The sequence below is a fragment of the Arvicanthis niloticus genome, chromosome 3 (genome assembly GCF_011762505.2).
Source record: "Arvicanthis niloticus isolate mArvNil1 chromosome 3, mArvNil1.pat.X, whole genome shotgun sequence".
In the NCBI taxonomy this organism is placed as follows: Eukaryota; Metazoa; Chordata; class Mammalia; order Rodentia; family Muridae; genus Arvicanthis; species Arvicanthis niloticus.
This window is the reverse complement of record NC_047660.1, coordinates 133,183,268-133,206,967: the sequence shown is the minus strand read 5'-3', so window position 1 is coordinate 133,206,967 and position 23,700 is coordinate 133,183,268. Positions and strand designations below refer to the sequence as shown.

The 23,700-nt window shown below is 42.3% G+C and overlaps 1 protein-coding gene across 7 annotated transcripts in view; it reads left to right on the top strand.

The window, feature by feature from the left end:
* The window catches only part of Myo1b (myosin IB), a 161,221-nt gene that overhangs the window by 90,651 nt on the left and 46,870 nt on the right, over positions 1–23,700 (top strand). For all 7 annotated transcript variants that reach the window (XM_034497897.2, XM_034497899.2, XM_076931924.1 and 4 more), the window contains exons 7-11: positions 5,228–5,291; positions 17,537–17,635; positions 19,224–19,327; positions 20,694–20,841; positions 21,116–21,234. In XM_034497897.2, coding sequence (XP_034353788.1) covers positions 5,228–5,291; positions 17,537–17,635; positions 19,224–19,327; positions 20,694–20,841; positions 21,116–21,234 — 534 coding nt within the window. The remainder of the gene's footprint in view (positions 1–5,227; positions 5,292–17,536; positions 17,636–19,223; positions 19,328–20,693; positions 20,842–21,115; positions 21,235–23,700) is intronic.

Below are 23,700 nucleotides of genomic sequence, written 5' to 3'. Positions count from 1 at the left end.
GGGGGGTGGGGGAGTGGCAAAGTATTTTTATCATGTTTTCTCTTCGTCTTCATTCAAAAAAATTACATGAGTTTAAAAGAAGGCTATTTATAATTATTTCTTATACTCACCTAGAGTTTGGTATTTAGAAGTCATAATTAAGACTTAGAAATTTAGTAAAAAAAAAAGAAAGGAAAGAAAAGAAAAGAAAAAGAAAGATCAAGTGAGTGTTGTTTGTGTGCTCTGCCGCCTTTGTCTCTTACCTGATAGCCTCAGAGCGGATGGGATGTATTTTAAACTTCTTGGCAGTAAAATCACGAGGCTCAGTAAGTGTAAGGGTCTGGGAGAACTGAGTACTGAAAACTAATTGATGTCTTGTGGTAACTGAGTCTGGCCCTTGCTCATGTTCCGACCTCCACTCCTGTTACTGTCCAGCATGTGCCTGCATGTTGGTGAGTTTGATCCTCTACAGCTCACTTCAGACCCCTGGTCTTCACAAGGATACAAATACTACTTACGTTCTTGCCTTTTGCAGTGCTGGCGACTTGGTGCCTGCTGAGTTATAACTTGTAGTACCCCACTTTTTTCCCTCTCTGCTCTTTTTGGTTACAGGGTTTTGTTAAGTTCCTCAGGCTGGCCTTGAACTCATAGTATAGCTCAGGTGGGCCTTGAACTCTCTCATTTCTGTTACCTCAGCATCCTGAGTAGGTGGGATTATACATCTGTATGATTTGATCGGACTCCGTGAAGGTATTCTGAGATTTTATTTTTTTTCTGTTGTTTAACCAAATTTTTATATTAAAAGATTATTGACTTGAGCAATCTTCTTTCCATTGCCCATGCCATTGGTAATTTCTGCTGCTTCTCTACCAGAGATTCTCCCTGCCCTACCTCAGATCCCTCTTGGCCTTCTTACATAGGTTGTCCAAAGCTTAAATAAAGAAATGGTCTCTATGGATATAGGTTTTGTAACTTAGAAAGTAGAAAGCTAAGTAAGTTCTTAAACCCAAGGCTGTGAATTTTCCTTTTGGATCGGCCTGTAAACCTCTTATAACCAGTTTGATCTAGATATCTTCTTGTTTGGTAACATGGGTAATCTCGTTCATAAGTAGAATTTGAAGCTAAGTAATTCCATTGGTTGGGCTTAAACCTGTGTGATTTTATGTGATAAAAATTTAATTTTGTTTGCAAATTTGTGTGTGCATGTACTTTTAAAGATATTTACAAATACACATGGCCATGGCAATACAAAGGCAGAAAACTATATTGCTTAAAGGTCATTATAGTGCAATTTAAGATCCAGTGAATGGCTTGGTAGGCGATTTATCTGATTAAATAGCTTTAGAGAAATCCTCTTATAAAATGAGTATTAGGATTTGAGATTAACACTTGATTTGAGGCTAAATCATTTCATGCCTAGCTTCTAGTAATGTCTCTGCTTTGAGGTCTATGACTTGATTAATAACACACCCAAATACGTGTTATCATTTTATAATTGGACTCTATGCTATTTTGTGTGTGACTGTAATATTGCTTAACAGTACCCTTGACTATGTTGAGGTTGGTTAACTTAGAATGAATTTGTTGATCACTTTACTGAGAAATCTGACAGAGCCTGTAATTCTGTACTTAAGCCACATTGGTCATAGCTGACACTTGTAACCAGTGCATTCAAGGACATACCTTGCATCTCCCATATGCCCCAGTATTTTAGTTTTCTATTTTTTAGTTTTACTCTTTTCTTTTAAGAAAGAGACTCAGTGCTTAGGGCTTTATTAGTGTTATTGCTTCAGCATGTGCGCAACATCAACTGTGCACAGACTGCTGAGCTAGATAGGCCCTGGAGAGACGAGGGGAGCGCTTGCACTGTTATAAAGTGCTTTTGTCCAACCTCTCATTCACTAAGATTTCTATTTATTTATTTATTTATTTATTTTTGGTTTTGTTTTTGAATTTCTCTGTGTAGCCCTGGCTGTTCTGGAACTCTGTCTGAAGACCATGCTGGTCTTGAACTCACAGAGATACTCCTGTCTCTGCCTCTCAAGCGGTGGTAATAAAGGCATGTGGTACCATTCAATAAGAATTTTAGCCCAGCAAAGGTGGCATACACCTTTAATCCCAGCACTTGGGTGACAGAGGCAGGTGGATTTCTGAGTTTGAGGCCAGCCTGGTCTACAGAGTGAATTCCAGGACAGCCAAAGCTACAGAGAAACTCTGTCTTGAAGAAAGAGGGAAAAAATTAAAATGTATGGATTTGTCTCTGTGTTTTACTCTAAGTATAGGTTTCCTTAACACCTCCGTGTAGCCCATGGCCTTTCTTCCTGGTAGCTGGCGTGATCTTTGCAGACAGGTTCCAGCAGGCCTCTGTGATGCCCCTTTGCTTTTACAGTGTAAGCCTCTTTGGCAGCTTCCAGGTCCTGTCTCACTGAAAGACTTTGTCTGCTTCTTAGGCCCCCTCAGTTGGCCTCAGCTTCACACACTTTTGTGGACCTCTGGCATCCAAGGGCTTCTCAGCCCCAAGCCTTTGCAGTTGTCTTCTTCTGTATGTTGAGTGCTCTCTAGACCTGAACATGCTGGGTGGTGGTTGTAGTATTTATGTCTCTCTTCAAATGATACCTTGGTAACACCTTTCATATACTCTGACTTCATCTTTGATTTTATTTGCTGTATTAAAAGGTATTTATTATTCTTTAGAATTGCTGTATCAGATTACCTCATTTTGTTATCATCGACTTGAGATACTTATAGGTACCATGGGAACAAGTACTCTGACTTCCTTGTGTACCTTTTAGACTCTTAAATAGTTAGACAAGTGCATGGTGCCACCATAGACACTCAGAAAATACTTAACCAGTGAATGCTTCTCTTTAAGAAGCTTGTAGACTAATTAGGGAAGTTGGGCATATCTAAAAATAGTGATGACACTAGTACATACATTTTTAAGTTTTTCAGAAAGCTACGAGTGAAGTCTTCTGGACTTTAGAGAAGATTCTAGGGTAGAAGACAGTGTTAAAGGGAGTCAGACATCCTCTGGAGAACAGGAAAGATTGCTGGGCACCATGAAGAAGCCTGGACCTGAATTTACCATAGCTTGTTGCTGGGCCTCAGAGTGTGTGGAAGGAGTTTTAAGACCATGGAGCGTGCTGAGAGTCAAGTTTAGAGTCCTTACACATTGTTTGTAAGTTACAGAAAGCTACAAGTCATTTCCAAGTAGACTAGTGACATCATCAGAACCCAGCTTTAGTTGATCTGTAAGGGTGTGGACGCCTTAGGGCCATTCCTTCAGTGAGGAAATTCTCACAGCTGTCCAACAGTTCTCTGATGGTCAGCTTCCTGTTCTCTGCAGTGTTTATACTCTTGTCATTTACTGTCTGGTAGCTTCTTCAGAGAAAGCACCAGGCCCTCAAACTGAATTAATCCTATACCTAGTGCCTTGCTTGTGTGTGTCCCTATATACACCTGCAGTGGGTTTGTTTGTTTTTGTTTTTCTCATGGTGTCCAAATACCTTACAAAGCCAACTTAGGAAGGATTTCTTTTGGCTTACAGTTTAAGTAGAAGCATCCACAATGATTCCTGGTATTATGCCATCTGTCCTTTGGCTGGTCCCTGTGTCTAAAAGGTTTCACAGCCTTCCCAAACAGCGCCACCAGCTGGGACCAACTGTTCAAACATCAGGCCGTGGGGAACATTTCATACTCACACTGTCACCTTGGAAGATTTCCAACTCTTGTCTTACTAAGTCCCTCCATTTGCTCTCTGGATCCTGTTGCCTCCTGTGCCCGTGGACTCCTGTGGAAGGTATCTCCTTCTTGGAGGGCAATCCTTAGCTCACCTCTTTTAGAGTTTTCTTTCCTTGTCTCTAGTTGCTTTGCTTCCTGTGTCCCAGCTGTTCCGGAGGGCCCCTCTGTCCAGCCTGTCCCTGGAACTCTGGCTAGCTCTCCGTTTGTGTTCATCTTTTGCTGCTCCTACTGGAAGCTATCTCTCCTAATCAGTGCAGCCACCTGATACCCTGGTCCCTTGATACCATTGTGTCTGGTCCCGCTCCTTTCTAGTGCAGTGCACACTAGTCAGGTGACCTTGTAAAGTGGCAAATCTGATCATGCCTCCTTGTTTAGGAGGCTTCAGGAACAATGGCCCAGGTCAGGAGAATGTCAGAAGGTCACAATGCTGTGAGTTTGTTCTCCAGGCTGGACACCCTCCCCCCCCCCCCACACTGTCGTAACAAGAGCTCGTCCTTGTGCCTGCCCTTTCTGTTCCCTAACTCCTGTCCACCTAACTTCAGACTCTTCGTTCACTCTTCACTAACTGTGAGCTCACTTCCTCTTCCCTTGTCTTCCCACCTTTCATAACCATGTGTTAGCTCTGGCAAGGTTGTCACTCCACTACAGTGTCCTATTTACCAGGCTGCCAGCTACTTCCCAGCAGAGATGGTATTTGTTTTGTTTTTTGTTTTTTCCCCCCTGCCTTTTTTAATCTATAAGAAGTGATTTGGAGTCATTTGCTTGATGCACGTGAAGGTTTGAAAAGGATAGATGGTGGTGGAAGAGGAGACAGGAGGGAGCATCTGTAAGCTAATAAAAAAAAAGTTACAAATTGCATTGTTGACTAAGTGTCATGTCATATTTTTTCACCCTTCCTATCACATTTTGAAAAGTAATGTAACTCTTAGGGACAATTAAATACAAAGTGTCTATTTGACTATGATTAAGGTAGGACATGAAACAAAACAAAAAGTTTTTACTAATTAAATAAACATGCTTCTTTCCAACCCAGAGCAGCTGTCATGGTTATCCTGATGTTCATGCTCTCTTCAGCGATGCCTCGGAGACTGACCATAAACTTCACACTGTTAACTCCAGCCAACTTAAGATACTGTCTATAAAGTGTAATGTGAACCTGGGCTCTATATTGCTGTACAGTGTAGGTCAAAAGCCACTAAAAAGAATAAGTAGTCTTTGATTCCAAGCTTGTGACACCACATCACTGTGTGTTGTTGAGCAGATGGGAACGTGGAGGCCCTCTGTCCCCTCCCTCCTTGTCTGTGTGCATGTGTGTCTGTCACAAACTAGATGGGCTCTAGATCGTGGGTGTACAGTGTGAATTATTCACGGAGGCACACGGCTTGAGTCTTGCTTATATGAGGTACCTTTCTTAATTACACTGAAACAAAGGACTAAAAATGAGTCAGTATGCTGTTTTCCAAAACACGGGCTTTTGAGATGAACTTACAGAGTCTTTCTTTGACAGGGCAAATACATGGATATTGAATTTGACTTTAAAGGCGACCCTCTGGGAGGAGTGATAAGTAACTGTAAGTATTTTTCCTTGACTCTTTGTAAGCCAGTTGAGAATAATAAAACAAGCATTTTAAAATAGTGGAAAAAATGTAAACACTGTATCTTGAAGAGATGGGAAGAGGTCTGTCTACTTTTCTAAATGATTTTAGCCATTGCATTCCAGATTGCTTTATGATAAAATATATGTATACATGCATATACATATATATTGTTAGTTTTTTTGAGAGAGAAACCCTTTTCCCTTTTCCATTATTTATTTATTATTAATATTTATTTATTCACTTTACATTCTGATTGCTTTCCCCTCTTCTCCCACTCCCCCTTCTTCAGTCCCTCCCCCCATTCTTCCTACCTGTCTCTGAGAGTGTATAGGCTCCCCCTGTGTATCCCCTAATTCTGATACATTGAGTCTTTGCAGGGCTAGGTGCATCTTCTCCCATTGAGGCCCGACAAGGCAGCATAGTTAGGGGAATAGGATTCAAGGCAGGCAATAGATTCAGGTACGGCACCTGCTCCAGTTGTTGGGGGACCTGTGTGAAAACTGAGCTACACATCTGCTACATATGTGCAGCAGTAGGGGAGGGGTTCTAGGTTCATCCTGTGTATGCTCTTTGGTTGGTGTTTCAGTCTTCAAGAGACCCTAACAGTCCAGGGTAGTTGATACTGTTGGTCTTCCTATGGGGTTCCTATCCCCTCCAGATCCCTCAATCCTTCCCTCATCTCTTCCATAAGACTCTATGAGCTTGTTCAATGTTTGGCTGTGGCCCTCTGCGTCTGTTTCAATCAGCTGATGAGTGGAGCCTCTCAGAGGGCAGTTATGTTAGGCTCTTATCTGCAAGCATAACAGAGTATCATTAGTAGTGTCAGGGGTTGGCTCTCTCCCTATGGGATGGGTCTCCAGTTGGGCCAGTTATTGGTTGGCCATTCCTTCAGTCTCTGCTCCATCTTTTGTTCCTGCATTTCTTGTTGACAGGACAGATTTGGGGTTGGAAAGTTTTGTGGGTGGGTTGGTGACTTTATCCCTCTACTGGAGGTACTGCCTGGCTATAGGAAGTGGCCACTTCAGCTTCCATATGCCCACGGCTGGGAGTCTCAGCTAAAGTCACCTCCATAGCTTTCTGGCAGCCTCCCCCATCCCTTGTCCCCTCTGCCCCAGCTGCCAATTTCCATTCATTCTCCTGGCCCTCTGGCCCTGTATCCTGTCTCTCCCCACACCTTCATCCTGAACCCGTTCCCGCATTCCCTCTCTCACCCATTTCTTTCCCCGCATCTGTTGAGAGAGAATCTTAACTGTCTCACCCAAACAGGCCTCAAAACTCATTTATCACTGTGGCTGGCAAAATTGTTAATAAAAATTAATCTATTATTACCTTTGGGAAACTGTTTAGTAATCTACTAAAGTATTTGTTGTATTTATATCTCACAGGTCTTTAAGCTAATCTCATGTGGAAAAAAAAAATCCTTGAAGGGTGATTTTCCATAACAAAATATATTCTGTCATTAAAAAGAAAATCTAATTAATTCATTAATTAATTAATTTTGCCGTGCTAAGATTGAACCCAGGGCCTCACATACACTGGGCAAGTGTACTGAGCTTTACTTTAGCCCTAAAATATAATTGATTTGTTGTTGTTGGTGGTTGTTGGTGTCTGTTTGTTTCTTTATGACAGGTTTTCTCTCTTGTAACCCTGGCTGTCCTGGAACTTGCTCTGTAGACCAGGCTGGCCTCAAACTCACAGAGATCCATCTTCCTCTGCCTCCCAATTGAAGGTGGGTTGTCATGGCCCAGCTAAATCAATAGCTTTTAAAAGGAACCTTTATCTAATACAGTGAGCACAGACCTTTACCTCAGATGTTACTTTGAGAAGTGACACCTCTTTTCCAGGATATCTAGGTAGTAAAAATGTAGTATAGCTGTTAGTAAAAACACCAAATCATTAGCTCCTTCTGAGGGTGGCTGAAGTAACGGAATTGGCAGGACCGATTAAGGGCTGCGCAGTAGCCCCGGGCCAGGCCTTGCAGACTGTCAGGATTGAGCCGTGCCCTTGACTGGCTGTTGTGAGCCTTCATTGTCTTGGAGCCAGGGAGCCACAACACCACCCTGATGCTTCTCCTTTTTTGATTTTTTAAAAAAATTTTAAATGTCACTTGTTTGGAAATTAATTATAGCACAGGTGTTTATGTGCCCTCAGCCATTATCTTGAGTGTGCTGGTTGTTTTTAGGAACAGACCTTCAGGCTCACACCTCCAGTGCTGCAGGAATTGTTAGAATGGAAATAGATGTACATGTAGACTAGATAAGGAGATATCAGAGCTGTCTAAGTGATCAGAACACCTTCAGTGGTTTGTGACAGTAATGATATTCCTTTTATTTTTTTTTAAAGATTTTTAAGATTTTTTAAAAAAATTATGTATATGTGTATGTCTGTCTGTCCATGTGAATGAAGATGCCGGAGGAAGGTGTTGGATCCCTTAGAGGTAGAGTTACAGGTTGTTACGAGCTGGCTAATGTGGGCGCTGGGAAACTATCCTGGATCTCCCAGAAGAGCAGGTAGCAATCTTAACCACTGAGCCATCTCTCCATCACCAGCATTCCCTTTTCAAGTGAAGTGTGTTGCTGAATCTGAGATAGCAAATGGGGGAAATGAGCCATGATCTGGTGAAAGAGGGCATGGTTAGCCCCAGCCCTGAGCCCCCAGCTGTCCACGAGCTGGGCAGAAACTGGTGTTTTAAGTAATTTGAACATACTTTGTAGCCAGATTTGTGGAGTGTGTGGGAGAAGGAAGGAGAGGGCAAGAATGAGAACACATGTATATATTTATGGCTGCTCATGAGTATATGAGGGTCAGAGGTCAATGACAGTATGAGTGTTTGGAGGTCAGAGGTCAGTATCTTTATTCACTCTCCACCTTATTTTTTGAGCTGAAATCTTGAACCCGGAGCTCATAGATCTGGCTTGACCACAGGCTAGCACGTGCCAAAGTTCTTGTATCTCTGTCTCCCCAGGGTATTGTAGGCGCATTTCTCAGAGCCTGGGTCTTTACATGAATCCTTGGGATCTGAACTCTTGTTGTCATGCCTGTGTGACAGATACTTTATCAGCTGAGCTATCTCCCAGCCCCCAAGTAGCTAATTTTTAAAACAAAAATTTCATCACAATTCACAGACAGGGCTTTGAAATAATGGAGGTGAATTAGGTGAGTTCCTCCCACTAGGCCTTTTGCAGTTCTTACATTATTTAACTTTTCATTTTGGTTTGCCTGACTATGTACTTTTTTGTGTTATTCATTTTGATTGCACATATTTGTAAGAATGTATCACTGTGAGGAAAATGCCTTGAAGGGAAAGTTCGAATATGAAATGTAATTGGGTAGGATACTGCAATTTAGATTAGATGATTTCATATGCCAAATATGGAAGCAAAGCACTCATGCAGTGTGCATATCCTGTAACCAGAAGCAAATGTTCGTGGCCCCTACAGGCCACCTCAGCAGACTTGCAGCAGTGTATGGCCACTGATGAGAGATATCTAGGAGAGGGGGTGACTTGAGTTTAAGACCACAATTTTTAGGAACAATTAATTTTAATTTGGCAAGCTATCCATAAATCTTTAGTACTTTCTTTTTTATAAGGCACATAAACCCTAGTTTTTTAATTATATTATTAACCCTAGTTATTACATTAAATAGTTATTACATTGGTGCTAGCATTAGATTCCTCCTTTCATCACAGAACCTGCAATGAACATTCTGGAATGATTTAGTCAATACTGTTCTTGATGGGTCTATGAAGATAGTTAGAGGTTACTTCATTATAAGTGTGAGAAAATAATTTAGGATTTGAAATTTAAGTTCAAGTTTTAAACAGAAATGTCTCTTTGGCATAAGAATCAGAAGATTCTTACAGTATCCATGGAGAATAAATACTAAACACTTCTTTTCCATTAAGATTAATGTGCTTGTGTGAATGGATTTCATATGGTCTTGGTTACTACTTGTTACCACAAGAAAATTGTGAAGTGGAACACCCTGGTATTTAAGAGTATCCTTTGCTTTAGAGAGGACAGGAGATCTCACCCCATGTAGACAGGGCCTGAGTCACGGTGGTCACAGGAGCTGCTGGGCTGGCTCTAGTGCATGGAAAACACTGTTATTTCCAGACCATGACAGTAGCTTCTTGCAGCCTGGAAAAGAGGACAGACTTTGCTGTTTTGTGGAAGGTATACATTGCTTCCTTTCCCAGAAACCATTAGTAAAAGCACAAATTGTTACTGGCTAAAATTCTCACCCTAGGAGAGGTGGGAGACCCCTCTAGACAGTTGTATACCTGGGAAATGGAAAACAGGCTGACAACTCAGCTCCCTCTTTCTAAAAGAGATATGCAATAAAATTGTTAGTCTAGAACTCACTTGAAAGTTAACAGATCCCCGAGGGCAGTGATGTGAGGAAGGAAGTGTAATCAAAATGGAAGGTGGGAAATGCTTTCTTTAGTAGAGAAGATAAAACAAACATGGAAGCACATGTAGATGATCCACCCACCTGGAGCAGCATTGCTCCTAGTTGGTGAAGGCTTGCTGGTCACATACTAGTCAAATGCTTGCATTTAAGGTTTTTGTGCCCTACTCTTACAAAACCAGGTTCTTCTTTGAGAAACCACATTCTCCTCTTCCTCCTCATCCTCTTCTTCCTCCTCATCCTCTCCCTCTTCTTCCTTCTGCTCCTCCTCTTCTTCCTCCTCTTTTTCCTCTTCCTCCTCTTCTTCCTTCTCCTCCCCTCCTCCTCTTCCTCTCCTTCCTGTTCTTCCTGTTTTTCTTCCTCCCCGTCTCCCTCTTCCTTCTCTTGCTCTTCCTCCTCTTGCTCTCCCCTCCCCTCTTTCTTTTAATACTCCCAGGTGCCTTCTTAAATCTGTGGTGCTTGGAAACAATTAGACAGTAGGAAAATGTGATATAAATCTCAAGGGTTTTTATCTGCTCAAAGAATAGCACAGAGAGGAATGTGCTCTGAAAATAGTTTCTAATGTCAAATGAACCATCTACTGTGTAAACTAAGGTGAAAACTCTGGCTGCCCTCATCCCATGTGGATGTCAGGAACCTAGTGAAATAATGCCCCACGTGACTAATTGGAGCGACACAGGAAGCCCTGGCTGTCCTGTTTCATCATTTGGGCATCCGCTTCGTGGGCATCTTTTCCCTTGTTCATCACATGATCTCTGTGGTGTTTCTTCAAAGACAGCAGGTTACTGCAGTTCTCTGGTCCTCTACATCTTCACCCTTAAAGTGAGATTAACAGTGTCTAGCTGTGTGAGGATCTGTTATTCATCAGCTCTAAAGTGCTTGTTGTGGGGCCTGGCATGTAGTGAACACTCCATAAATGTTTATTTTCCATTATTAAATACCAATTTGTTCATTGTCTATAGCCTTCCACCAAATACACAGTCTGTAAGCACAGAGCAACCTATCTATTGCTGAATAACCAGCAGTTGAATAAATCTGGCAGCCTGCACATGACACACACACACACACACACATCACTTGTCAATATATGCGTTTGACTAAGTTAAGAAGTGAAGCTCCAGATTTAGTGTATAATTTTATCTATGTTTGATTTGTTGATAAACCTCGGGGTTGGATTTAGGACCTCATGCTTATGTACTCCACCACAAAGCTGCATCTCCATTCTTTCTTTACTGTTTTACATGTTCTCGCACTAAGTTGCAGGAGCACATAAAATAGTAAAACTGAGGTTTATTGCAGGCAGTGTCCATGGCCATTGCTCCATCTGTCTCACTGGACTGAGACCATAGGGGAGTTGGACCATGTACATCCTGGGATTGGGACTCAGGTTTTTAGATAAAGTCACTTGGCACCTCTTCCCACTGAGCCATCTCACAGCCCAACAATTTTATTTTTAGCATCCACAATTGGATAGATTTCCAGGAATGGCCACTATACCTTCTCTTTCTGTGTCTGCATCCTTGGGTTGGCCCATTCTTGTTGACTCAGGGCTTGGCCATGAGGTTTGTTGCAGTCAGTAGAACAATTATCAAGGAGAGCTTAGTCAGACTTGGAAACTGCTTGCATATTGGAGTTTGCCTCTTGCAGTTTTGGGGGTCCTTATTCACTACAGTGTATACAAGCCCACAGCCATCTCTTTGGGACAGAGGAAGGGACAGGAAATGAGCTGTCCAGTATGCTTTTGGGGACATCGACTGTCAGCTATCAGCCAGAGAGCAAGAGCGAGCCCAGGGCTGATCAGCCACACTGGGTTCAGACCACACCTTTTCATACCAGTGCTTTACATACTAAGATATAAGGTGCTTGCTTACAGTGTCCAGACCACCCCGTGTAGACATTATGGACAAGTGGGAAATAGGTATGGGAATCCAACTGGGAAAGTGACAGCTCTGTCACAGTTAAAGGTGAAGAGTAGTAGCTTTTGGCTTGTCACCTGAACACATAAGTGTGCTCAAAGCCCTCTGACAGTTGGAAGCCAGAAAGCCATTAATAGCCCTAAGTGTCCATGGCTTCTCCTTAGGGCCATTGCCCCATCTGTCTCACTGAACTGAAGAGCAAATCCATTATGAATGTGATGGAGAGAACCCAGAAGGGCACAGACCATACCTGCACCCCATTCCCAGACCTGCAATGCAGTTGTCCCTCCTCCTGCCCTGGGGAGGAGTGAGGAAGGATTAAGTGAGGCTGGGGAGTTTCCCTGGGGAACATCCTCGAAAGACCCATGGAGACAAAGGAGATGGCATCATGCTTTTGATTTCTCTCCTCTTGACATTTCTTGTGAATTTATGGTACAGTCGTTTGCTGCTTCTGTGTGTTGTCTCCTCATGGCTTATTGTTTCACCTCTCTGTAGTACACTATTACCATTGTAGTATATGCAGCGTGGTTGTACTCTTTTGATATTGTGAAAGACATATAGCTTTGTTCTTTTATGTGCTACTTTTGATCATATTCATGGAAAATCATTGATTAGGGTTGAAACTGTCCAATCCAATACATTCTCAAGGAAACTGATCTAATTTGTCTTTTGACACCATATGTGTGAGATGGATTTGGAGAACCTTATAGATCAGTCAGTCATCAAGTTTTTGGTAGCTGGTGAACATCTTTCTACCTGTAGATAGTATCTGCTTATAATATGCCTTCTGTGTGACTACAAATCATTAAAAAATTAGGCTAGCATATTATCTTGTTTGTAAAATTAGGCCGAGCTTCATTAACATTTTGATCTTTTTTCTCTATGGGTATGTATGGTGGACGTGTGTGTGTGTGTGTGTGTGTGTGTGTGTGTGTGTTTAATTATCCTCAATTGTTCTTCCATCTTGTTCATTGAGACAGGCTCTCTCTCAGTCAATCTCCGAGTTCATGAGCATGACTAGTTGTCCTGGGACTGCCTTCTTAGATATTATTACAAGCAGTCTACCATGCCTATCTGGCTTTTATGTGAATCCTGGAGATACAATCTCCATCTTCACATTTTTAAAAGAATTGTAATGATTTAAGATCTATGTTCCTAATAGATATTTATATTTGGGATTTTCCAGTGAAAATATTGAGTTCTGCTCAGCAATTCCTGGTTATTGGGTAGTTAGAGAAGAGGCAAGCAATTATTATTATTTATTTATTTATTTTTTTTTTTTTTTGGTTTTTTCGAGACAGGGTTTCTCTATATAGCCTTGGCTGTCCTGGAACTCACTTGGTAGACCAGGCTGGCCTCGAACTCAGAAATCCACCTGTCTCTGCCTCCCAAGTGCTGGGATTAAAGGCGTGCACCACCACCGCCCGGCTAAGCAATTATTTTAGACAGGATAAAAATGGTGAAAATTTAATACCAATGATAGTTTCTTATATTACAACCACATGCAGTTTGAATTAGTCTTTTGCTTTAATGGCAGGGCCTAAGTGCATTAGATGAAACTCTAGGTGTTTTCTCCCAGTGTTCATCTTGAACCACCATGGGGGAAGGTGTGGGGTCTCTGCAATCTGAGCCATGGACTTGCAGCATTATTTGTCCTTACTGGTAAAACTGAGATGAAGGTGATTCTTCCGTAAGCCTACATCGAGAACTTGACCACTTCCTTATTCTTGCTTCCTCTTTTGATGCTCTGTATTGACCTAACAGTAGGAGCAGCATTGATGGGATCTAATTTTTCCTTAACTTCTAAACACCTGCTGGCTTGGGTGGACAGTTATAAATAATACCTGGTCTTCAAGTTCCCCTCCTGTCCATCTGGACAGTGACTGGAAGGGCAGCAAACACTTGAGTGGAGAAGAGTAGGCCACTGAGGACAGTGCCTGCAGCTTCTGCTTTTCAATTCAGAATGAAGCTGCTTCTTTTCCTAGGAGAGAGATCATGTGTAAAACGAAGACATTTTTTCCAGGCTATCTAATCCTTTTGTTATGCCCCAGGGTAATGAGATTTTCTTCTTATTCCTTCCAACACTTTTCTTCTTTTTACTCTTTTGCTTCTTTTGTCCATTTTAAAAGCGTCCGTCTTCCAGCATGTGCCGTCACGGATGGTTTATGTCTAAGACATGAGCAGACACACAGACATCTTGTGGATTAGCTGGTAATCTTTCAGAATCAGAAAGCCCCTGCAGTGAAGGCCGGATTCTTTGTGTCGGTAGTCAGCTGGTGATGGCCTGTTGGGTAGGAGAGCAAGTTCTGCTTCCATGGTTTCTTTGTCCCCATTGTTTCTTTCCGCTTGACCTAATAAGTTATCTCTACACAATGTGAATTTATGTTGAACTTTACATCTTGAGATGCAGTTGCATTGGGGTATCTGGAGATTTTCACATGCTCCGCTTTACTAAGTATCTGGCATCTAGTAATGAGTTCTCTAAATCAGTGGACCAGCCGGTACCAACAGGAGTTCCTCAGGCAGAGGAGACCCAGTGGTAATCTGTTTTCACATCATTCAGGGCACGTTTAAGTAAATTAACATGGTCAGGTGAGAAGTCCCTACAGTGAACCGAGTGTATATTCTCTACGTTGAATAATTATTTGCTGTGCCTTCATGCTGTTGCCTTGTGTTGGTACCATGCTCATTTAGCACAAAACACCAATAGGGAATGTTTCAAATAATTAGTAAATTATTTGGGGGCAAACATCTCCTCTAATTACTTTTCTACCTAGAAGCTTATGACTTGCATGAAAACTCATAAAGAAACTGAAAATGGGCTCTGGGGGTGATAGAATAAGCATTGCAAGTCGTAAAACCTTCAACTGCTTTGTAGTGAAAGCTTCCTAGGTTTGTGGGGAGTTGTTTAAGTGAATTAGGGGATTTCACACAAAGTCTGGCATTTTCCAAATACTTAAGGGTTTCCCATTTTCTTTTCCCTGAAAAAAATTACAGAGCTTAACCATGAACCCCCAGTAGCCAAAGCTCTGGGTTCACATTCTGTGGGCCACAAGCCTCATTTTCTCATTTATCAAGTAGAGATGACAGAGTTAACGTCAGAGGAGATGCTCAGGGCTGCATATGCTAACTAACAGAAAGGAAGTAGAAATTCTGCCTCTGCTTCTTTTCTGCACCTTTCCTTTTAAATGCATGCACTGCGAGTCATGGTTGGATATGGCTAGCATTACTGACCATGGCGGTGCACATATAGGTCAGATACCTTCAGTCAACATTCTTTGTCACACAGCGATGAATCCGACAGCCATTGCTGTTTTGCTTTCTCCATTCTCTGAACACTTTCAAAGGGACCAGATGCCAGGGCAAGCAGTGTGGTGCAATTGCACAGTGAGGCCAATGTGTCACGTGCTTTCTGAAGGTATTATTTTGTGTCCTGAAGCATGAGAAATGATGCGTTAAGTACTGTCAAGCACTCTTGTTCCCATGACTAAGGGGCCATGGTTAGGTAAGAAACCGACTGTGGAGGGAGGTGTCCAACACTGAGGGATCTGAAAAGAGGCTGACTTTCTCAGTCATAAGCGACTTGTCATTCCTCTCTGAGTGTGTGTGTGTGTGTGTGTGAATGTGGGCACGCATTGCCATGGGGCTGTGTAGAGCTCAGAAGATGACTGGGGGTTGATTCTCTCCTTCTACTTTGTTTGGGGCAGGGTATCATATTCACTGATGAAATACCAGGTAGCTGACTCATAAGATTGTGGAGATTCTCCTTGCTCCTTCTACCTCACTGGAGATGTCGGGAGCACAGACATGCACAACCACATCTGGTTTTACTTAGATTCCTGCTATCTGAACTCTGGTCCTTATAGGTGCTTGTCAAGTGCTTTATCCCCTGAGCCATCTCCCTGGCCGTCAGCTTAACCTGTCACCTGGAAAGACTTCTATGTTGGTCATGTGGCGCAGTTACTAATATATGACGTATAAGCCAAGGGGAAGGAAGCTTTCTTTCACGTCCGCTCTCTCCTGTCTAGTTCCTAGGGCTTAGTGGGTGAATGGTGCTGATTCCACAGAAGGAGCTGGTGTGTGGATGGACAAAGCAGAATGCAGCCCTTGGTTTTGTTTCCCGCCTAGTCAGTTACTTTCTCCTAGAAGTGGGGATTTCCTTTCAGGACTAGCTCCTCTGTGAAGAGTCTGCCCCTGGGTTCTTGTTCTAGAATTGTGCAGTACTGTTCTGACCTTTTAGAAGCTTGACTGCTTGACAAGTAAAACTATACTGTACTTTTAACAAATTATTTTTCTGCGCTCATGTACACGTTTTTTTTTTTTAAGATTTTTTTTTAATTGTATGTATGTGAGTACATTCTCTTCAGACACACCAGAAGAGGATATTACAGATGGTTGTGAGCCACCATGTGGTTGCTGGGAATTGAACTCAGGACCTCTGGAAGAGCAGTCAATGCTCTTAACCGCTGAGCCATCTCTCCAACCCCCACTCATGTACATTTAATTGTTTGAAGTTTCATTTCTTTAGAGATGATGAATATTTTAGTTGCTTTCCCCCTAAGTTACATTGATCTGTGTTTTTCACTTTTTACACCTCCTCCCCCCCCCTTTTCCCGAAATGTCAAGTCTTTATTATTCTTCACCCACAGTTTAGGGGCATTGCAGTCTCTCGAGTTTCGTGACTGCTGGAGCCGAGCATAAAATATCTTCAGGATCTCATTTCTAATACTTTTGTGCTTAAACATTTTTATTGGTTTTTCCAGTCGGCTTAGTATAGGTCTTGGGTCCCATCTCTTCATTCTTATAAACAACCTAGTGTATTTAGAATGCTCCAGATTTCCCATTCAACATAGCTACGTTGTCGAATTCTCCTCACCCTGCATCCTCAAATGCTCTTGTAGATGCCTCAAATACAAATGGCGAACACAGTGACCCTTCCCAGGGAGCGCTCACGGTGCTCTTTCAGCCTCACACCCCTAAATAACACTTGGGTTTCCCTGTGAGTTGGACTTAGTGTGGCAGCCACTGCTATACTGTGTTCTGGCTAGAAGTGTAAATCTATAAAGATGCGTTCTATAGTTACAATTGGCCCTTGCCAGAAGAGCTCAGACCCTCTCTCCTGTATCCGGTGAGGAGTTAGCAGGATTTGAGGTAGGAGGAGACACTGTCTGTGATTCTGTCACCATGATTCCTTTCTGTTTGTTGTTGTTTTTTCATTTCTGGGTAAAAATATGAAAACTTGATGAGGCCTTAAGTTGTTTAAGAGATGGAAAAGTATCTGGAGTTAGTAAATGTATTGTTAGATAACACGAAATCCTAGAACTTGAGGAGCTAGAAAACCCAGTCTAATTCTTCCAGAAGGTGGGGGAGGGGGGAGGGGGGGAGGGGGATGTATGTGGAGCCTGGAAGCTGCACCTGGGTCAGAGGGTTGGATGTCAGATATGAGTTCCCAGATGAGCCTGCACGCTCAGCACTACTACGATGATGCCTTATAAAACAAGAGATTATCCAAGGTGCACGGACGGACTGGACCTCGAAGCTTGTTTTTCTTAGCATTATAGTTATGTGGATCTGAATGGATGCATTTCATATTTGTACCATTACATTTTAAAGACTTTAATATGACCGTTAAAAAGAGGATATTAGTATTAAAGGCTGTTATCCTGAGTGGATTTGTTGGATATAACTGCTTAATTTGGTAATTTAGTTGATTTCACTTGAGTTGTGCGTCTTTTTTTAAGTCAAGTTTAAAATATAATTTCTTTTATTGTTTTATTTTATTAGTATGAAACCAATGAAAGAGAGAAAGCAAGTACATATATATTTGAAGGTAAAATAAATTCGATACAATTTAATTTTGGTTGTTTTTTTTTTTTTCCCCCCTTTTAGATCTTTTAGAGAAATCTCGGGTTGTTAAGCAGCCGAGAGGCGAAAGAAACTTCCACGTGTTCTATCAGCTGCTCTCAGGCGCCTCTGAGGAGCTCCTCCGTAAGTCCGTGCTTCTGGGGTTAGGATTTTATTGTCAGAGTGTCTTCTGGAGCAGTCTCTCCAACACTCAGTCTGTATGTTGACATTTTCATTTCGTCTTGTTCTGGATGCTTCTACCACACCCAGCATTTCTTTCTTATTTCTGTGTCTCACCAGGACCAAATCATATGCCTCAGATGTGTTAAGCCTTATAGTTGGAGAAGGACACAAATTTAAAGTCAAAATGGAGAACTGTACCATTTAAGGAAATAAAATTGTACAATGTAGTAAAGGCCTACAGCTGTATAAGAGTTTTCTCAGTAAGGATTTAAAAAGCATGGGGGATGAGTTGTAGGCTGAGCAAGGTGGCTCAGTGAACAAAGGCACTTGCCTCCCTCTACACCATTGCCATGATACAAATGAGTGTGTGTGTGTGTGTGTGTGTGTGTGTATGTATTCTTTCACATGTACAGTAAATAAGTAATATTTTTTTATGTCATAGGGAAGATGTTTGTAGCTATACAAGAGTTAACAATCTGATTTTTAGAGATTTTAGAGAATTAAAAAGTTCACAAGGAAATTATTTAGTAGCTATTGGCTACATCATCAATAGTCAATAGTCATTGGCTATGTCATCAGTATTTAATAGCTTTTGACAATGTCATCAATATTCAATAGCTATTGGCTACATCATCAATATTCAGTAGCTATTGACTACATCAACAGTTCAAAAAAAAAGAGCTGAGGAAGGTCTATCACTCAGGAGACAAGCTCTTCCATTTGTTACTTTTCTTGTATCTGTGACTAAATACTTAGGGAGAAGCAATGTGAGAGAGAAAAGGTTGGCTTGGCTCATGGTGCCCAAGGTTGCCTCGGCTTGTGGTGTGATGGCATCAGCATGAGCAGTTGTAGGAGTGGGACTGTGATGCTGCTCACATCTGGGCAGACCGAGAGCTCAGAGAGGTGAATACTGGTGTTCACGATGTTTACTCTGGCCTCCGCGGCTGGTGCCACCCACGTTTCCAGTGTGTCTTCTCTCTGTTAAATCTGCCTCAACATTTCTAGCGTTGTGTCTCTTGGGTGATTCCAAATTTGGTTGACAATGAAAATTAACCCTCATTGCCATGCTCACTGATAAGCAACATATGTACATTAAAACTCATTGGATTGCACGCTACACATATATTAATTAGCAAAGTGTGAAAAGGATGAAGGTGGGAAGATTGGTCTGCTTTGTAGCCTTTCAATGAGAGGTCTAATGAGAGCCTCTCACTGTCAGTAACAGTTCCCCCCAAAGAGTCACCAAAAATCTGAGTCTGTAACTTCTCTTATCATCTTTGGGGATACATCACTCCAGAATAATTCATTGGAGTCCAAAGCCAGAGCCAGTTTATATGAAGGGCATTTCCCATTCCCTGTGCCTGTCAGTCCTACATCACAGTATCTCCCAGCACCAGTTACAGAAGCGGGCTTTGATCTTTGTGCATCAGTTTTTATTGTTGACTTGATACATAATACAAAGGACATTTTATCTGGGCGGTAAAAAGTGAAATTGTGAAGGTGTACATTTATGGATATAACGTATCGATTTGTATGCATGACTCAACAGACAAGCTTAAGCTGGAGCGGGATTTCAGCAGATACAACTATCTGAGTCTGGACTCTGCCAAAGTTAATGGTGTGGATGATGCTGCCAACTTCAGAACTGTTAGGGTAAGAAGTGCCTTCATTACCCTTTAAAATGGGTGACTCTACTGCTTAGCCAGGACTGCTTACAGTTCAGCCTTCTTTACATTATAACTTATGCTCCCTAAGGTTCTAGATACATCCAAGCATTCATTATGTTTTTATCAGTTCGGTTGTTACACTAGCTCAACAATCGTATAAGGTTTTGAAGGCCATGTTTGCTAGAGTGTGCTGTTTGACCATTTATAAGAAGGAGCCTTCGTCTGTTGTCCTGGGACTTGACTCTCAGCTTGTATTGAGGTTCTAAGTAATTTTTTAGCTAAAGTTAATTTTCAAATGTGAAATCTGCCTTTGGGTCCTGTTAGGTGGAAAGTATTTTTAGGCAGAAAAATCCCGTTTTTAAGCAGATTTAGAAAATGACAACACATTAGAAGACTCTGCATTCCTTGTTCATTAGAAAAGAAGCGGCTCTTACATAACACTCTGCTTTCTGTCTTTATGTGGCACACACTTTCAGAATTACTCCCATTATGACATTATGGTAACTGGGATTTACTTCCAAATGAGACAGCTGGGGCTGTGGGGAGGAGGGGGGGCAAGATTGGCACTCACTAATGGTAGATGCTGAGTGAAGGGATGTGGGGTCCTCCCCTTGTTCTTATTACTCATATGTTTGAAAATCTCCATAACAGAAAGTGGCCATTACTCCCACTGTCGTGTAGAACAGTTACACACATACAGAAGATAATAATGGCGGCTGTTCTAGGGAAGAGTGCATCTCTCAGTATGCTATTGTGTAGAACTGTATAAACACCCGCATATGGAAGCAATAGTCTGGACATGATTTTGTTTTAAGACTTGAGTCCAAGGCCAGTTCTGTAACCACTTTGCCTGGCACATAGTTGGCACTCTGTATGCATTTGTGAATGAATGAGTGTCCCCTGCACCCTTGGGGCACTTCACCATTGCAAGCCAATGTTTTTCTTGTATGTAAAATAAGCAACGTTGTTTCTATTGCTGGCGGTTGTAGAAACATCTTGCTTGGTTTTGGTTCTAGAAACAGAAGACCAGTGTGAAAAAAATGGGCATCTATGGAAACCAGCTGGTTGATTTGTAAAGAGGGGGTGGGCACTGAGACTCAGCTCCCAGCCCCTTCTTCTGACTTTCTATCTGTGTACCACATTCTGCCATAACTCTGCAAGGTGCCTGGGAGGCTCTTAAGTCACAGTTTGGATCCACCTATCGAGATAATTGCTTTATGTTTGAATTTTTTTAACCCCAGAAATAAACCTGTAATATTATTCATTAAATTTCATTAATTATTAAAAACAAGCAAACAACAAAACAACAGGTACAGAAGTATAGAAAGAAAACAGGTGCTTCTCTCCTCCAGAATGCTATGCAGATTGTGGGTTTTCTGGATCACGAGGCCGAGTCTGTCCTGGAGGTAGTGGCAGCCGTTTTGAAATTGGGGAACATCGAATTCAAGCCCGAATCACGAGTGAATGGTTTGGATGAAAGCAAAATCAAAGATAAAAATGGTAAGTTAGTGGACAAGCAGCTTGCCTCAGGGAACTTCCTTTGAATGTCTGCCCAGCTTCTAATCTAGAAAGCAAACCTTGGACTTATCATAGGTCTCAAAAAACTTACTAGTGAAACTAAACAGAAAGAAATATCACCGCAGTGAAGTTCTCGCCCTTCTGATGCATACGCGTTTACATACTTGAGTGTGATTTAGAAAGAACAGCTGCGGACTTGATCATGAGTAGCATGCAGAGTCACCGTCTCTGTCTGTTCTTCTCTATTCCCCAACAGAGTTAAAAGAAATTTGCGAATTGACCAGCATCGATCAAGTGGTTTTAGAAAGAGCGTTCAGCTTCCGAACGGTTGAAGCGAAACAGGAGAAAGTGTCAACCACTCTGAATGTGGCACAGGTGTGTGAACTGTAACATGCAGAAGAAAGCTTTCCTTACGTGGTGGTGTTTTTTATGTAAAATTGTATTTTACAGGCCGTTACCTCATGGCTAGGCTGCATTCTACATAGTGTTCTAGGTGTTGTGAGCACGGTGATAGATATATATTGTTAAGATAACGAAAGTTATATTTTATGATGCTGAGGGTCATCACACAAGGTTCACATTCTAAATCCCGAACTACAGGCCTAAGCCTAACTCCCCAAGGCTGCTCACATATGGGATGTATCTTAGCTGCAGGTCAGTCTCGAACAAAATTGTCTGATTAGAGGTTAAGATCCTAGGGTATACTCAAAGTGGCGTCTCTCTAGATGTGCAGAGCAGAGCGTTGCTCTTGGCCTCTGCTTATATACTGTCCAGTGGGTGTCATGGGAATTCTAAGACTGTATTGGTTATCTAAAGTGAATGATGTCACTGGCTTCTGGTTATCAGGTCCAGCCTTGGGTGTAGTGGGGATCCTAACCAAGCTATTTTTACATACATGAGAAGCATTTTTTTTACTATGCTCATTACATATTAGAAACACTAAGGAAAATTATACAGATAAGAGTTTCTGTTCTCAGGGAGCTGAAAATTAAGGGAGGGGGTGCTAGATAAATAGTCAGACACAGCAGATATTCTAGCAAGCAGCGAGTGCTAAGTATGAAATGATAAAGAGAAAGAAGAGAGCAGAATAAGGAAGATTGATGTCCATAGGGGCAGGCAGGAAGGTCATTCAGACTGAAGAGTGACCTGGGAACCACCAAGAGCATCCAGCAGAAGTGGGCAAGATCTGCCTCATATTTCAAAGGCCCTTCTGGCTGGATATAAAGAGCAGAGCCTGAGGGAAAATAATGGCAGAGGGACACCCACTAATCCAGAGCCAGATGGTTGCATTGGAACCAGGGGGTGTGGCCTTGCTGGGTCTGCTTTGAAAAATAGAGGCAACAGAATTGCTGCTGTCTTAGTGCAAGGTCAAAGAGGAGTGACCGGGGATTGATTGCCTGTTTTAGGAGACTAGGTAGAGCGGTCAAGCTGGACTCCCTTCCACTGTGTTATACTCCCACTATGCTTCACACACCAGAGAAGTCTTCCTGCAGAAATTCAGGTTGCTTCTACAGACGAGTGTATGATGGTGTAAATGCAGTCAGGTGGTGTCGGGAGGCCCTTGTGGTGTGAACCCTTTGTTCTGCAAGTTGGACGAGTTTTTCTACCGGTCGGTACTGATCTGGGCTAGAATTAAATGGCTTGCTTACTACTGCTCTCAGGGCCCTGCTTCGTTTGGTCAACCATATCTTCTGGTCTGACCCTCCCTGCAACCAGCCATTGCATGGTCACAGCCACTGTAGGACCACAGGGTAGGATCCCTCCATCCCTTCTGTTCCTTTCTACTCTTTACTTTCTCTGTTTCTGAGGCTGTGGAAATGCTTTGCCGTGTGGAGGTTGGGATTCTAGCAGCCCTTCCCTCAGTGGAACTGCTGTGTTCTTGTAAATGACTGCCAGCTGACTCGTCACAGTCAGACAGTGAGCAGTTGACTTAATTGGGGGGGGGGGGGGATATTGAAAGCATGTGAAGTACAAGCCCCAGCAGGAGCCCCTGTTAGAGAAACTGAGACTGAGGAAAGCTTTGTTGTATTTTATGATGCTGAGGGTCATCACCCAAGGTTCACATTCTAAATCCCGAACTACAGTCCTAAGCCTAACTCCCAGGGTTCAGATGAGAAAGAATCGACAAAATTGTATTTCAAAAAGAAAGACAGGTTTGAGCCCGAGGATCAGCCAGGCTTGGCTGCAGTGATAAGTTTGGGTCAGGATTCAGAATATGTGCAAGAGGATCTCAGACTTGGACACTCACCACAGTTACCTGGGTGGCCTGGCTAATTTTTTTTATTAATTAATTTATTTTTAATTGTACCTCCAGAGAGGTGGGTACAGTGGTCTGGGGGGGAGGAATCAAGAGTCTAGGATTCTGATACAAGCAAAGAGGCTACAGCTGGAGGGTCACCTGTAGAGAATCATCAAGTCTGGACATTTCAGCAGCCAGAGGAGTTGTTATCTGTGAGGTAAAACCATGAAAAAGCCTGTGTTTCAGAAGGCCCCATGGGAATCTGTGGGTTTGGGGTCTGCTTCTGTGGCGTTGGCTTCTTGACTTTTTATTCATTCAGATCAGATCCAGTTGTTGCCTCTTAGTTGATAATTGAGTGACCTTTTCTCTCTGGGTGAAACTTCCCCACATCTTTGAAACCTTTGTCAAGAAGAGTTGGCTTGAGCCCTTCAGGTGGTTGGCTGCTCAGTCAGGCCGTGTCTGGTGGGCTTTCTGTCACAGGCAGGTTATTCTGTTAGGGTTTACTCATAACGTCAACCTGAGGGTCCAGTAACATCTTTATTATCCTTCTGCCTCATTTTCTCCCAAAGCATGTAGATCTTTCTGCAGACGTGAAGACTAAT